At 37.8% G+C, this 17,102-nt stretch overlaps 1 protein-coding gene across 1 annotated transcript in view; it reads right to left on the reverse strand.

The window, feature by feature from the left end:
• The window catches only part of KIF14 (kinesin family member 14), a 54,049-nt gene extending 38,899 nt beyond the window's left edge, over window positions 1-15,150 (reverse strand). The window contains exons 1-12 of the mRNA XM_032591819.1: window positions 13,927-15,150; window positions 11,691-11,945; window positions 10,878-10,965; window positions 9,736-9,834; window positions 8,900-8,952; window positions 7,155-7,185; window positions 6,476-6,583; window positions 5,501-5,617; window positions 4,909-5,024; window positions 3,410-3,582; window positions 1,673-1,820; window positions 1,348-1,411 (exon numbers count right to left, since the gene is read on the reverse strand). Coding sequence (XP_032447710.1) covers window positions 1,348-1,411; window positions 1,673-1,820; window positions 3,410-3,582; window positions 4,909-5,024; window positions 5,501-5,617; window positions 6,476-6,583; window positions 7,155-7,185; window positions 8,900-8,952; window positions 9,736-9,834; window positions 10,878-10,965; window positions 11,691-11,945; window positions 13,927-15,041 — 2,367 coding nt within the window. The 5' untranslated portion in view covers window positions 15,042-15,150. The remainder of the gene's footprint in view (window positions 1-1,347; window positions 1,412-1,672; window positions 1,821-3,409; window positions 3,583-4,908; window positions 5,025-5,500; window positions 5,618-6,475; window positions 6,584-7,154; window positions 7,186-8,899; window positions 8,953-9,735; window positions 9,835-10,877; window positions 10,966-11,690; window positions 11,946-13,926) is intronic.
• Between the last annotated feature and the right edge of the window lie 1,952 nt (window positions 15,151-17,102).

A 17,102-nucleotide genomic window follows, 5' to 3' on the forward strand; every position in this document is an offset into this window, starting at 1 on the left:
TCTGCCCCTCCCCTGTTCAGGCTTTCTAGCTCTCTCTCAAAAATAAGTAAATAAATTAATTAATTAAAAAAAGTTTAAGTCTCTTCCATCCTTTAAAGAAACAAAACCAAAAGGAACAAAATAAAATTTCCCCACAATCTCATAGCCCCTTCCTGATTCCTTCAATTCCCACTTGAGGTTTTCAGGTTTACATGTATGGCTCTATTTCCTTAGTCATTCTTTAACCCACTGTCGTCGGACTTCTTCGACCACACTGATGACTTCATAATTTCACAATGCAATGCACACACTTCAGAAACCTAGGATCATTCTTTACTTTTCCATTTCTCTCAACACACACATCGAAAAACACCCTCTGCGCCTATCAATTTTAACGCCTTTCTATCTCATGAATCCAGCTCCTCCACTAGACATTCCCCCACCACTTCTTTCCTCCAAGCTCTTACCATCTCTTGCCTTAAACATGGTAACAGGCTCCTACATGAATAACCTCCCTACACATCATCAGTCTTTCCTCCGTCAAATCCACCATTACCAGAATAATCTATTAAAACACAAGTCTACTCACGTCACTCCCTTTCCATTTAGAGCCCTTCAGTAGCTCCTAGTCACCTAAATTCAAATTCATAACTATGTCATGATCTGAATCTTGCATCTCCCTCCAGTCTAATCTGTCACCAGCATTAATATACAAGTTAATTCCGTGAACATCCAAGCTGTGTTGTCCCTCCATGATTCTGAATATGGGACTTCCTGCTTAGAAATCTTGACTTTGGTAGCCTAACAAAATCTTGTCTTTTTCTCTTTAAAGTCCTCCTTAATAACCATCCCCATCAAAGTTAATGACTCCCTCCCATCTCCTGCTCTCTACCTTTTATACGCTTTTCATTGCATTAGATTGAACCACATGACCCCATGACCCTCCCAGTGTTCAACCATTTTTATCTAAAAAATGGCAGTGTCATATGGTTCAACTGAGTCAAGTCAAACTGCATTTCCGTCATCTATTTACATTTTGTAAACCTCCCTTCAGATCACATGCTCTCTGAGGGCCAAAACTACATTTTATTCATCTTGGGCCACCCCCATGCCCAGCACAGCACAAATATTTAATATTTGTTGAACCAAAGTAAATAGAATTAGATGGTTTGTTTATATTTTAACTTTCCAACACAGCCATGGGCTCTAACTAATCACAATCTTTATCTCGACACTTCTTTACACTAGTTGTTTATGGTATTGCTTTGTACAGAGTCAGTATGCAATGAGTATTTGAGAAATTAGATTTGCATATTTACTGTCATCTTTATTTAATTTTCAAATCAGTTTAGAGAGTTGAAATGATACCTGTAACTCCTTTGTTTCTTGAAGTTTTCTTTTTTCGGCTTGTTCAAATTTTTCTTTCCAGGCTCTTTCCAAAGACAAAAATAATAGAGTTAAAAATATCCAGACACATAATACTGAGACTCAAAAGACCATCAATAAAGATTAGGAAGCCACTTCGGAATATTTAACAAATGACAGTCTGGGATGGACTGCTCTGTTCACACAGAAAGTAGAGAAACAGAGCTGCAGACCCCTCCCAAGGTCCTCCCTCTCCACCAGCCGCAGCCCCACCAGTCCAATGAGTCCAGACAACACCCTGACATCTGAAGTACTGACTACATTCCACCTGTGCATCTCCGCCATGTCTCTTTCCTGTTGATGCAGTTTCATTCTTAAGGATGTAATTTCTTGCCGGCACAGCCTATATCGTTCGGGGTCAATATTTCGGCTGTTTCTTTGAGCAGCTTTTAGCTTTTCAATTTCCGCTTTCAATTCTAAATATTTGTAAAAAGATGCATGATTAACAACATCTGATATGTAATAACTACCACAGGAGGCTTAATCCTCCAATCTTACTTGAAATTTTAAATATTATTAAATAAAACAATATTTGCAGAAATCAATTTTACTTTACTTACATTACCTATAAATCCCTACTTAACCTGAAAAAGTGCTCCCATGTTAATGAATTCCCCCCCCCCCACAGCCTCATAAACACTATGGCCATATAATGTAGTGTCCAAAGTGGGACACTTGTGAGAAGGAAAGGCAGAACTATTCATCACACTGAGACAGCAGACATAAACCAGGACTGCCCTGGCAAACCTTACTCATAAAAACATGTTTGATAAAAATCAAAGATTTTTCAAGCTGGAAGTCAGAATACTTATTTTTAATGAAAACAGCCCTATTTGTGAAAGAGAGGGGAATCCAAAAGGGAGAAAATTGACTGTGATACAATAAACTCGTTCTTCTCTGGCCTTCTCCTCTGAAGTAGCTATTCACCCTCTGCTGCTCAAAAGGACCAGAGGACAAAGGACTATGACAAGATGGTAGTTCCACATAAGCCAAGAGAAACTGTACAAATCAAGGGTTCCTAGCAGGTGTTCAAGCCCATCCTCAGCAGGTGATTCCCAAAAGATAAACAGAACGTAGTATTTAGCATAAATGAAGTTAGGCCTTTGCTAGAAACTCAAGCCTTTAGATCACTATCTTATTTATTTATTTATTTATTTATTTATTTATTTATTTATTTATTTATAATTTCTTTTTTTAATCTTTATTTATTTTTGAGAGAGAGAGAGACAGAGCATGAGCAGGGGATGGGCAGAGAGAGGGAGACATAGAATCTGAAACAGGCTCCAGGCTCTATGCTGTCAACACAGAGCCTGATGTGGGGCTTGAACTCAAAGACTGCAAGGTCATGACCTGAGCCAAAGTCGGACGCCCAACTGACTGAGCCACCCAGGCGTCCCTGTATTTTATTTTATACATGGAGAGAGTGCATGAGCAGGGAAGAGGGGCAGAGGGAGGGAGACAGAGAGACAGAGAGAGAATCCCAAGCAGGCTCCACACTCAGCACAGAACCTGATGCGGGGCTCAATCCCACAACCCTGGGATCATCACTTGAGCCGAAATCAAGAGTCAGACGCTCAACCGACTGAGCCACCCAGGCACCCAGGATCACTATCCTTTAGATCAATGAACTAAGCAAGAGTAGAGCTGATAAACAGAATGACAATGGAGAAAAGGTCATAAGAGAAAAAATAATAAATAATATTATCGTTATTTTGCTGTATGCATCTATGGCTCAGTCTGTAAGATGATTTTGCTATGCTTGCTATTTCCCCTTTACCCACTCTCTATTTTCTACGCAGTTTTCCTGATGGTTTCTTTATTCTCTTTCCCATTGTCCTTCCAGTTCACTTCCACCATCACTGTAGAATGATGACTAAAATCTATTATAAATAAGTATGAAAGAAAAATCTTTAATTTTCTTAAATTGCACATTTTCATGACTAAAATTAATATTTGAGATTTAACTGTTACAAAATAATTTTTAAATTTTTAGAAACATAGTCACCTCTAATTAACTTAGCATTCATATCTTCATTTACTTTGGCGATATTGATTATCATGCGGGCTTGGCTGGCGTATCTAAGCGTGCTTAATGTTTCCTCAATGTTGCTGGCAGCAGGACTGACTGTAGCAATCATTGCAGTTTTTGAGTTTCCACCCAGACTTTCTTTTAACAGCCTTCAAGGGAAGTAAGTTATAATTAGACTTTGCTTCTACAACAACTTAATAGCAGTGATTATCTAGAAACCACAAAACAAGCTAATAGGGTATAAAACACAGAATTATACTCTTCACTCAAACACCATTCCGAACTTTTTTTTTTTTTTTTTTTTTTTAATAAGCTCTATGGCCAATGTAGGGCTTGACCTCATGACCCTGAGATCAGGAGTCGCATGCTCTGCCGACTGAACCAGCCAGGCACCCCACCATTCAGAGCTTTTTTGATATTTGTAGCTACTTTTAGATCTCATGAACATTTTATTTCCTTTTATACTTTTTATATTGTTTCGTGAAACAATAACCAGTGCAAAGATTTTAAAATATGGCTAACCATCGAGTATTTAGTAAGGTAGCTCTTCCCTCTCCCCAGGCTAGACTCTGAGCTACTTCAGGAAACAAACGATGTATGTCGCTCATCCCTGTATTTCCAGTGCTACCACAACCTTTCTGAACAGGTGCTCATATTGAATATGATGAATGGACATATAAACAAAAATTTTGTTTTCTACTATACGCAAAAGCCTTATTTTAGAAGAAAAAAGGTAGTATGAGACTAACATGCCTATCTTTATTAATGCAGAATGAATTTCACTATTCTTTAACTTTCAAAAGGCACACACACAAAAATCAGATTTTCCCTTACGTGTTGTGAGGCGACAACTACCTTCTAATAAGCCAATTGTAAAGACATGTTGCTGTCAAGTAGAGATACAGTCCTTACCAGAATTATTATGTATTAATGCTTGTCACAAGTAGATATTAAATCTATACAGATGTAATTTGAATGTAATGTATCTGATTTATGAAAACATATTCATTAATGAAAACACATATTGAACGCTTAAAACGCTAGCCAAATAAACAAGACAATTTCACTTTACACACGTACCAACATGTTCGGTGATATCATGTATGCTCAAACATTAAACATTAAGCACTAAAAATAGTAAGTATAGTAACAGGTGCTTACATGGATATAGAACATACTATGTATTAAGAGTTTTACATTAATTATTTAATCTTCACTATAACCCTAAAAGATAGGCATTGTTATTATCCCATTTTACAGAGGAGGAAACAGACTAGAGTAATAAGGATTTGACCAAAGTCACATAGTTTATACGATGCAGAGCTGAGATTCAAATCCATGTAGGCCGGCTCCAGAATTCACACCACTAAGCACTTCTGCTCTGTCCCAAAGCTACATGAAGTCAGTCAATTGTTCTTTTCCCCACAGTATTCACTATATTTTATACAATTCTTTGTACTTCAAAAGATACTTGCCATGTAAGGACAGATTCACGGTAAGGAACAAAACCTCTCTTCCGGTTTGCTTGTTCAGAAAGCGCAGATATAACCTTTCCCAATGTGAGCAGGGACTTGTTAATACTCACACCTTCCTGCATACAAGATAATAACATCTAATTTAAAATAACTGCTCAGCAATAACTTTATTTCACAAAATATATTCCTTCCCTCACATAATTATTGAGTAAATATTTTCTACCATAAACTACCACCTTTTTACAACTCAAAATTTACTTATTTTCTTTAAAAAGTAAACATAAACAAAAAGTAAAGATCTCTTTTTAAACCACAGCAATGCAATCCATAAATTGCACGTAAAGTTTTTTGTTTTTGTTTTTTATTGTTGCTGTTGCTCTTGCTAAATATATTTAATATTAATCTCCTAAAAATAATGCCGTGGGGAATAAGTTTTATCAAAATCAGAAAAGCCTCATATTTTTTGGTAAAGATTTTACTTCTTTAATTAATCTCTACACCCAACGTGGGGATCGAACTCACAACCCCGAGATCGAGTCACATGCTCCACTGACTGAGCCAGCCAGGTGCCCTACCAAAGCCTCATATTTACCTTCAGGCGCTCTCCACTAGTCTGAGCTGTGGAGCAGCGTTCACTGCCCGCCAGATCTATCAAGTTTATCCGACTTGTTATTCTGTGATCATGTTCTTCACCTTCCACAGATTCTACCTGTAGCAAAATGATAGTAAAATAATGTCATAAATTCTCCTATGACTTGCTATCAATGCAAGTCTTGAAATGGAAAGTTATACAAGATTACAAACGACTCATTTATTTTTGAAACTATCCCTTCATGAATCTGTGACAACTTATAACGCATACATATCCAAGAATATATGGAGCAATGCTTGCATTATGCCACAAAGAAGTGACTTTAAAGAGAGAAAAACTCACAACTTCTCTATTAAGAAAACAGCCATAAATAGAGCAAAAGCTTAACGAACACAAAGGTGTCGTTTATCCCAGCATTAAAGGAGCAAGGTATTTAAAAGCAACATAAATGTCCAACAGTAGAGAAAAACTTGAGGAACTGGAATAGTCAATGGAATATTTCACAGCTATGAAAAATTATATTTGGCAAAGAATTTTAATAGCATAAAATTGTTGCAGATCTTGTAAATGTGTTTAAGTGTGACTGTAAAATAACTAAAATATGCCAAAATATTTAGAGATGTTTTATTTGAGTAGCGGAACCTATGGCTGAATTTTTTAAAATCTCTGACTTTCTGATAGGTTTTTCCAAATACTATACAATTACCATATATTGATAACCTATTATCATATATTGATATGATAACACCAATAATATAAATTAATAATCATGTTATTGACTTTTTAAACAGCAAAAAAAAACCCTGCCATATATACTAAAAGTCATTCGGTTATTGTGTATACTCAATTCCAATTATGTTATATATATATAGATTACTATACTCTTACCTTTGATTTAAAGAATAAAATAAGAAAAACATAAAACCTGAATACAGTCGTTATTTTACCTAAGAAAATAATCAACAGAAAGAATACCTTGGTCTGGGTCATCACCAGGGTAAAAACTGAATGTGATCGGGAGCTTTTATCATTCATACCAGTAGCAGCCGTCGCTCTTTGTTTATTTCCCAATTCTAGCCAACTCTTAGAGGAAAGAAGAGAGGGAGGTCAGAAGTGTACACTAAAATTTATCAGAACAAATTAAGGAACAAAAAAGTTACGTAAGCATGTTTGGCAACATATATGCTTTATAATCTGTTTATAAAATGAAATAAATACATGTTTATCATTTAATAATTTGTATTCCCATTGTCAATTTTGTTTCCATCACAGATATCTGAAACAGGAAATCACACCTTTATTTTTTTTTTTTAAGATTTTATTACGTTTGAGTAATCTCTACGCCCAACTTGGGGCTCAAATTCATAATCCCAAGATCAAGAGTCACATGCTCTACCAAATGAGCCAGCCAGGCAAATCATATTTTTAAAATGCTATTTCAATAACTCTCAGCTACTATGATGGTCAATTTTTATTTTTAGTTAAGAAGAGTAATTCTTTTGATTAAAGTTTAACAAACAAAATCAGCTCATAATGAATTAACAAGATTAACTTTTTACTTATGTAAGTAGTAATTAAGGAGAAATATTCTTATGAATACTTAAGATTATGATCTTTATCTAGTGGAAAGAAAATAAAACACAATCAATCTTACCTGGATATCAGAGTAAGAACTGACAACATTCCTATTTTTAAAAAGAAGACAAAATCAATTTAACTGATTATTACACTCTTATTCTCATAATATAATAACCTCTCAATTATATAATTACTCTCTAACGACCACAATTGAATAATTCATAGGTATTATTATACTGATTCTCACAGAATCTTTCACTATCTCCATTCTTGAAGGGTAGAAAATAAAATGCTTTAATTTTACCAAAAAGCATGATTTTAATTAATGAAGCAGCTTAGCTCTTAACATTATAATTTTCAAGTCTAATTCATGAGACCAAAACATACACTTGATGTATACATGGGGGTGGATATGCTGGTATGTATGGATCTTAACATAATCCCAGTTTTATTAAATGGAGCTGAATCCATTCCTAATCACTTTCCCTTTCCCTTAAGAAAGCATTTAGTGGGAATGCAAACTGGTGCAGCTACTCTGGAAAACAGTACAGAGGTTCCTCAAAAAGCTAAAAATAGAACCACCCTACAACCCAGCAATTGCACTACTAGGCATTTATCCAAGGGATACAGGTGTGCTGTTTCGAAGGGGCACATGCACCCCTATGTTTATAGCAGCGCTATCGACAATAGCCAAAGTATGGAAAGAGCCCAAATGTCCATCGACAGATGAATGGATAAAGAAGATGTGGTATATATATATACAATGGAGTATTCCTCGGCAATCAAAAAGAATGAAATCTTGCCATTTGCAACTACGTGGATAGAACTGGAAGGTATTATGCTAAGCAAAATTAGTCAGAGAAAGACAAATATCATACAACTTCACTCATGAGGAATTTAAGATACAAAACAGATGAGCATAAGGGAAGGGAAGCAAAAATCATACAAAAACAGGGAGGGAGACAAAACATAAGAGACTCTTAAATATAGAGAATAAACAGAGGGTTGCTAGAGGGGTTGTGGGAGAGGGGGATGGGCTAAATGGGTAAGGGGCATTAAGGAATCTACTTCTGAAATCATTGTTGCACTATATGCTAACTAACTTGGATGTAAATTAAAAAATAAATAAATAGGGGCGCCTGGGTGGCGCAGTCGGTTGGGCGTCCGACTTCGGCCAGGTCGCGATCTTGCGGTCCGTGAGTTCGAGCCCCGCGTCGGGCTCTGGGCTGATGGCTCGGAGCCTGGAGCCTGTTTCCGATTCTGTGTCTCCCTCTCTCTCTGCCCCTCCCCCGTTCATGCTCTGTCTCTCTCTGTCCCAAAAATAAATAAACGTTGAAAAAAAAAATAAAAATAAATAAATAAATAAATAAATAAATAATAAAAATAATAAAAATAAAAAATAAGAAAGCATTTGGAGTGTTGAAAGATGAAGTAAATGACTCAGTATGTTTCACACTCTCAACACTGACCTTATCTTATTACCTTCTCTCCTCTTCAGCTTCAAGTAATAGATATATAAAGCAGCTCAAGAGGGAAGGCTTAACTTAATAGGGAAAAGGCGGGGGGTAGGGAGAAAAATCAAGTATTTCACACACAGCATAACACTCTATGCTCGGCACTTTACACATGTGAAATACATAAACAAATACAAAAACACGCAGCCCACACTCTAGTTGGAAAGAGAAGGAATGGTTATTTGAATAATATTAAGAGTAGAAGGCTAAATAGTTATCCAGGGTTTCAAAGCTGGGGAGGCAAATGAGAACAATATTCACTCTACTCATTTCTTTTCTCCTTGCTCTTGCTGAGCCAAACACTTACATTGACAGAGCTTCAACATATGGTCCAGAAACAGGATGCTCCCTTACTCTCAGCTAGTGGAAGCAAACATTAGCACTATTAAGGGCATGACAAATTATTTCATATAAAATATAATTTTAAATGATTTTTTTGTCTATATTTTGAGTTTAAGGCAAAGAGATTTGCCTTTACTTGACCCAGGGGTAAATATAAAGGTTCTCCCAAACACAAATCTGTAAGGCATTAAGACAATTTCAATATCCAAACTGTTTTCTAATCACACAATATGCTACAGTTGACTGTAGCATCAAATATCTTACTAGTTCTATATTCTTAAGACCTGCAGTAACTAGTATCTCTATGCTTCTAAATATGACTCTAAAATATGTTCGATAAATTTCAGACAGTTAAAATTGTTTTCAGTTTTACATTATACATTTTAAACTTTGTAACCAGAAATGTTATCAATTTGCTAAATGATCTGGTAAGATACATATTCTATAATAACAACACAGTTTTTAAACTTCTGGTTTTTGGCTTTATAGACTTTTAGGGATTTGGCATTTGACTTAAGTGGTCCGACTCAGCTCTGGAACAAATATTTTATCTTTAATTTGTATACAATATTTGCTTTACAAGAGGCTAAATTTGATACCTAAGTTAATTTCCACTCACAATAACATTCAGCTTATTTACTATTGATTTACTTATTTAGACTGTAGATTCCAAGCATTTGCTATCATTTAACAGCAATTTTAGTCAAAATGTAAGCTCTCTAGATCATCTTGAGAACCAATATAACTACATGCATTTACAAAAACAAATTAAAAGCAAATTATAAATTGTTTCAATCTTACTGGTTGCTTTCTCTGCGCATTTTCACCTTTACAAACCAGAAGGTCATGAATTTTTTCATTATATACTTCAAAAAAGCTCATTTCAAGGTGGTAGCTGACCTAGTAGGAAGAATAGAGACACAGCATGCAACTTATTTTAAAAACCCTTGTGGTTTTTTTGCAAATCATATATCTGATAAGGTTCTAGTACCCAGAATATATAAAGATCTCTTACAGCTCAACAACAAAAAGACAAACAACCCAATTAAAAAATAGGCAAACGACTTGAATAGAAATTTCTTCAAAGAAGAGAAGTTCTACTTACTAAGATCTCTCAAATATTTAACCCTACAGTCACTGACTTAATCTAGCTCCTTGTCATGCCTTCCTTACACAGTTTACAAGTCCCACAGCTGATCTCTTTGCATCCAGTTAGTTCTACTTCCTTTCAATCCATTCGCCACACTGCAGCCAGAGCTATCTTTTTTTTTTTTTTTTTTTTTTTTTAAGAACAAAGATGATCCTTTGACTTCCCTGTTGACCTTCTATAGCCTTTTAGACTCCTGGAATCATGGCTCATAAAGTCCTTCATAAGCTGAGTTCTGCCTGCTTCTTTAGTTTCATCTCTTGTCACCCCCCACCCTCAGATTCCATGCTTAAAGTAAACAATTTATAGATTCCCAAAGTCTCTCTACTTTTTTTTTTTAATGCTTATTTATTTTTTGAGAGAGCACAAGTGGGGGTGGGGCAGAGAGAGAGGGGGACAGAGGATCTGAAGCAGGCTCTGCGCTGACAGCTTCTGTGCTGACAGCAGCTAAGCCGATGTGGGGCTCAAACTTACCAACCGCGAGATTATGACCAGAGCCAAAACTGGACACTCAACTGACTGAGACACCCAGGCGCCCCTCTACCTTCTCGTTTTCAAATCTTTGCACACACTGCTCCCACTGCCTAGAATGTCCTTCCCCCTCTTCACCAAGCTAATAACTGCTGTTTCCTTCCAAAATAAGCTCAGCTGTTCCCTCATCTAAGAAAACCTATCTCCCTCCTATCTTGTATATTCTCTCACAGCACATCTTCCATTATTTCCTTAGTGGCGAGGACTCTGATTTTAATTTGACTGTTTTCTAGTCTGATATGAAGGTTTACAGATGAGAACATACCTCTTGGGTTTGTTTTTTGGCTACTTGAGCAAAAAGATCTTCACAAAACCTTGGAATTACTCCTGGTTCCTCACTAAGTCCCATCATCCTGAAAAATACATAATAAATGGGGAGTGGGGTGTGGTGGAGAAGTTACATAAAATTAGCATTTTTAAAATTCTTTTTGGGGAAAAGGGTTTGGGAGTGAATGGGAAGCAAGCTAATTAAACCTCATTAAAATCTAATAACGTAGGCTGTGAAGCCAAATCTTCCGGAGTTCAAATCTTGATCTCACCACTTATTAGGTCTGTGACCCTGGACAAGATACTTGACCCCAATAAACCTCAATTTCCTCTTCTGTAAAATGGGAATGAATAGGAGCTATCTAATTCAGAGGGTTGTTGTGAGACAGTATAAGCAGAGTCTTTAATACAGTTCCTGGAATATAGTAAGAACTCAGTAAACGTTAGCTACTGTTACAATTCTGAGTATCTCCTTCTAGGACAGGTATACCATTACCATTTATCAGATGACTTACTTTTAATTCTCACAAGAATACTTACAAAATAACCTCTCAGGGCTTTGGCTTATACAAGAAATATAATGTACAGTCAAATGGGCCATTGACACTTACAAGCTAAACAGTATCTTCTGCATAAGCTGAAGCCCAGAGGTTAAGTAACTTGCCCAAGTTTGCAGAACCAGTATATAAAATGGATGAGATCTGAGCCCAGATCTGTATGGTTTCAAAACCACATTCTTTCTATCAAACCATGCTGCTTCTCACCAAAGACTTAAAGGTTTCTCAATAATTGTACTTGGAATAAAACTTACGTATATGATTTTCCAGAGCCGGTCTGACCATAAGCAAAGAGACAGGCATTGTAGCCTTCAAAGGCTCGTTCCAGGAGCGGAATAGCTAGGGTCTCATAAACAGTTGTCTGGCTGGCATAGTTTGGATGGGATTCATCAAAAGACCAGAATGCAACATCATAAATAAAATTATAAACTTGTTTCATGTCGGGATGTTCCACAGCTATTTCCTCTCCATTCATGAAGACCACCTGGGATGCTTTTTCAACCTTCTCTCTTTAAAAGAAGCACAAAAAAAAAAAAAAAAAAAAAAAAAAAGAAAGAAAGAAAAAAGAAAAAGAAGCACAAAGAAAACTATTAAGTTATTTTAATTATTTTGAGTATTTTTCCCATGAAATATAATAAGAACCTCAAAACCAGTTAAATATAAAATTCCTGTAGGGCAAGAGAATTCTTTAGTTTTCTGTGGACAGTGCAGACCAGCTAACATAATTATGGTGGTTTTCCAAAATATATTTCCCTTGGCTCCAGTTGCCACCACTTAAAGGGCAAATGGAGTTCCAGAAATGTTATCTGAAAAGTTACCCTTCTTTTACAGGATTTTCCATCTTTTTCCTTTTTCTCTTGAGCTCTCCCTTCTCTCATCCCAACTACCATAACCTACCTATACTCTTCAGTTCAAATCTGGAAACTTTTTAATATAAATAAATTTTGTAGGTGCAGATCTATACAAAGCTGACATGAAATGCAGATATAAGTGCAACAAATTCAGTTAAGTGTAATTTCAATCATAAATCTCTTTTGGCCACTAGCTATTGTTACTGTTAATCCAAAGGCCCCTCCCTCTGTTAGGTTATCTCCCTTAATATTATGGATCTTCATGTCCACCCTCCTTCCATCTCAGACCTACGTAGAAATCTTTCACTTACGCTACTTTTGCAGGAGAACATTATCAGTCCTTGTTTGGTCCCAGATACCCCTTTTTGTCCCAACTCTGCTTTAGATCGGAATTCATCCTGGAAAGCACCTGCCTCATCAATTTGACAAATGCCCCTCCACCCCGGCTATAAACACAGTTTACAGGGCTTGTCTGATGAGTCTGGAATCAGGCACTGGGGCCCTTGCTAAGTTCTCTTCGGGGTAGTCCTCCATCATGGGGTTTGTTCCTACCAGCTCTGTTCTTTCTGTTGCCTCTCATCCTATCGTGATTCTGGAAGTCTTTTAGGTTTCCCCACCCTCTCTCTCTCCAGTCAACTCACCCTCAGTTCTCTCACCTGTCACTAACCCCACATTTTTACTAACAGGCTTTAAAGCACTGTGTAACTTGCCTCAAACTACTGATTTAGGTTCAAACTAGAGGCTCCTTCCCCTTGCCACCATATCCTCTCATATCTTGCTTAGATATACAAGTCAAAAACTACTAACTCTGAAGCTTTTCACGGTCACTCCGTAAAACATTCAAAAATAATCAGATGCCACATTCACGTCCATCTTTTTCAGCCTTACCTGTAATCTGTGACCATCTCATTCCCAATCACTTTGGAGACAGATTTTTTTTTTTTTTGCCATCAAAATCAAATCTAATATATCACTGCATTTATAACTACTATAGATCAGAGATGATGATGGGGATGATTCTACACTGGAAGGGGTTTTGGAAGGGCCTTTATGGGGAGTAAGTGAGCTAACAAGTGCTCTTTTTAAGAGAAACAGAGAATAGCCCACCATATCTTGCAGATTTGAAAGCAGACTGCATTAGAGACTTAAGTATTTCCGACTTTTTAAAAGCAGTATATCGAAAGAAATTTACATTTGCAAACTCCAGTGACTTCAATGTTTTAATTTTACAGCCAATCATCAAAAATAATCAGGGTACTACAACTAAACCTAAAAGTCTTCTCTACATAGAAATGCCACGCCACGCCTGAAGATACACGAATACGCTCACTTTCCAAAAGCAGAGAGGAATCACACACATTACGTGTCACTAGCTCAGCCTTAGACATTAAAAGGTGAGGAGCGCCTGGGTGGCTCAGTCGGTTAAGTGTCCGACTTCAGCTCAGGTCATGGTCTCAGGGTTCGTGAGTTTGAGCCCCACGTCGGGCTCTGTGCTGACAGCTCAGAGCCTGGAGCCTGCCTCAGATTCTGTGTCTCCCTGTCTCTCTGTTCCTCCCCGCTCACACTCCGTCTATCTCTCAAAAGTAAATAAACATTAAAATAATAATGATAAATAGAAAACATAAAAGGTGTAACATACCTCTTGCTGAAAGGCCTCACCCGTACTGCCACTGTCACTTGACTGTTCTCCACCTTTAAGGGGTCTGTCTCTGCAGGGGGGTTCCGACCTGCGGTTTCCTCTTCAAGAGGGAGTGTATTTTCTCGTGACCTTTCCCTTTCATTTGCAGGCAGAGAACTTGTTCGCTTTTGTGTAGCTTGCAGGCTAGGCACCCTCTTTTTCAGCAGTGACGACGCAGCTGGGCTCGTCAGCTGTGATGTGTCACACTTCGGTGTCAGTCGGTGTCCTGCGATGTATTTTGTAGGTGTTCTTCTTTTTTCTAAGCTTTCAAATTTATTTGCAGATTTTGCAATATCCTTCCCAATACTTCTGTGAGGTAGGTTCCCCGACACTTTGATGTTCACCTTGCTCGCAAGAGGTTTGGTTGCCAAGCGTCCCGATGGAACAGCTTCAGTCTGACCCTGGGAACCAGTGGGTGCTCTGTTACTTAAGTACTTAAGTGCGATCTTTTCATTTGCCCCAGGGAGGGCAACAAATGTCTCTTTGTGGTTTTCAGCGGCCGTCATTTCAATGCGTTTTGGGTCTGCTAAAGGTACAACCGGTGCAATACAAGGGTTTTTATCTTTATGTACAGTCCTTACATTTGTACTAGCTTCCAGTGAAGCACCATCATTTTCGGCTGCACTGCCCACATTCTGTGTTGTTTTCCACTTTTCCCCACAATCTGTTTGAGCTGTTTTCCGCTTCTCCACTGATTCTGGTTTAGCACGCCGCCGCAACGTAAGACGTGTTTCTGCAGTGTTTTCGGCGGAGTCTCCCAACTCACTGCCAAGCAAAGAGGAATCTTTGTTCCTTGTGACTCTTCTCTGAAGTGCCAATGTACCTACAGGGTTAGGGGTCAGAGGTACATCTCCTGTTTTTTTACAGGCAGAAATCACATAAGTACTGTTTATGTCTCTGATTTTCCTTGCCGATCTCAATAATGGATCATCGTGTTCACATTCTGTCATATCCGACATCACATGCAGCTCAGGTCTGCTACCATGGGTGAGGACATTCAGCGAGGAACTCCCTGGGGAAGAAGGTATACCAAGGATATCGCTGTTGTTTCTATTATGTGTGGTGAACACTGACATTGTGGCAGCAAGTCGTCTTAAAAAAGGAGGTCAGTGAAGCAACTAAGCTCTTCTTTAGACATTCATTTGACTTCCAGCCATATTTTAAGTATCAGTTTCCAAAACTATCTGCTAAACTGTAAAAAAAAAAAAAAAAATGAGATTACACAGACTCTAAACAGACTTTAAAAAATATGAGAAACTTAGGGGCACCTGGGTGGCTCAGTCAGTTAAGTGTCCAACTTCAGCTCAGATTGTGATCTCATGGTTTGTGAGTTCAAGCCCCGCGTTGGACTCTGTCCTGACAGCTTGGAGCCTGGAGCCTGCTTCAGATCCTGTGTCTCCCTCTCTCTTTCTGCCCCTTCCTTGCTCATGCTCTGTCTCTCTCTCAAGAATAAACATTTTAAAAAAACCATTTTTTTTTTAAATATGAGAAACTTCCATTGTGAAAGTAACTTCCCAGAAGAACACATTAGAATAAACCACGATCTCCTCCTCAGATACTATTCCCAAGCAGTTTCAGACAAATCTCTGCCTTCAAAGAGCTTACAATCATTGTGCAACAAATATTTACTGAGTCCCCATTATGTGCCAGGCCCTCTGACAGATACTACGGATTTCAAAAACAAGACCCTGTTCCCATTTCCTCCGTCTAGAAAAAATACACAGATAACCACTATATCAGGCCAAATGTCCCAAACGACTTAAAGGATGTAAAAAGTGCATGTCAAAGAAGATATATGAATGGCCAACAAGCACATAAAAAAGATGCTCAACATCACTAATCATTAGGGAAATGCAAATCAAAACTGCAATGAGATACTACATCACACCCATTAGGATGGCTACTAACAAAAAAACAGTCTTGGCAAGGACTGGAGAAATTGGTATCCTGGTATACGACTGGTAGAAATATAAAATGGCACAGCCAGTGTGGGAAATAGTATGGAAGTTCCTCAAAAAATTAAAAAACAGAATTACCTTTTGATCCAGAAACTCTACTTCTGGATATGTAACCTAAAGAACTGAAAGCCGGGTCTTGAAGAGACATTTGTACACCCATGTTCATAGCAGCATTATTCCACATGACTAAAACATGGAAGCAACCCAAGTGTCCATGGACTGGCGAATGGCCTTACCAACATGGAGTATACGTGTACAATGAAACATCATTCAGCTTTAAAAAGAAATTCTGCAATCTACTACAACATGAATGAACCTTGAAGACATAATGCTAAGAGAGATAAGCCAGTCACAAAAAAAAAGACAAATATTGTATAATTCCACTCATAGGAGGTACTTAGGTTAACATCATAAAGACGGAAAGTATAATGGTGGTTGCCAGGGGCTGGGGGCAGGGGACAATACGAGTTATTGTTTAATAGATATAGAGCTTCAGATTTACAAGATGACAGAGGATTATGGGAATGGATGGTGGTGATGGCTGCACAACAATGTGAATGTATTTAAGGATATACACGTTAAAATGTGTACATAGGGGCGCCTGGGTGGCTCAGTTGGTTAAGCAGCCGACTTCGGCTCAGGTCATGATCTCGTGGTCTGTGAGTTCGAGCCCCGTGTCGGGCTCTGTGCTAACAGCTCAGGGCCTGGAGCCTGTTTTGGATTCTGTGTCTCCCTCTCTCTGACCCTCCCCCGTTCATGCTCTGTCTCTCTCTGTCTCAAAAATAAACATTAAAAAAAAATTTTTTTTAAATGTGTACATAAAAGTAGATAAGATGATAAGTGTGTATTTTAACACAAGCAGCAGCAGGAGGAGGAGGAGTAAGAGGAGAAGAAGAGGAGAAGGAAGGGAGGGAGGGAGCGCCTGTCAGCAGAGATTTTTATTGAAGTACTCTGTGTTTGCAGATTAGGAGAGGGACTAACAGAAACCCTAGCACCTAAATCAAAGGCTGGAGTAAAGCACTTTGATAATACCTGTTGCATGTATGTTAAATACAGGAACAGTCATGGAGATTAGTTTGAGTGGTGTCACAAAACAGAGTATTCCCAAATAAGTAATGCAGACAATAAATATAAGTACTGTAAATTACTTGTGTTGAGAAAAATTATGCAAGATTAGAT

The sequence above is a fragment of the Lynx canadensis genome, chromosome F1 (assembly GCF_007474595.2).
Source record: "Lynx canadensis isolate LIC74 chromosome F1, mLynCan4.pri.v2, whole genome shotgun sequence".
Taxonomy (NCBI): domain Eukaryota; kingdom Metazoa; phylum Chordata; class Mammalia; order Carnivora; family Felidae; genus Lynx; species Lynx canadensis.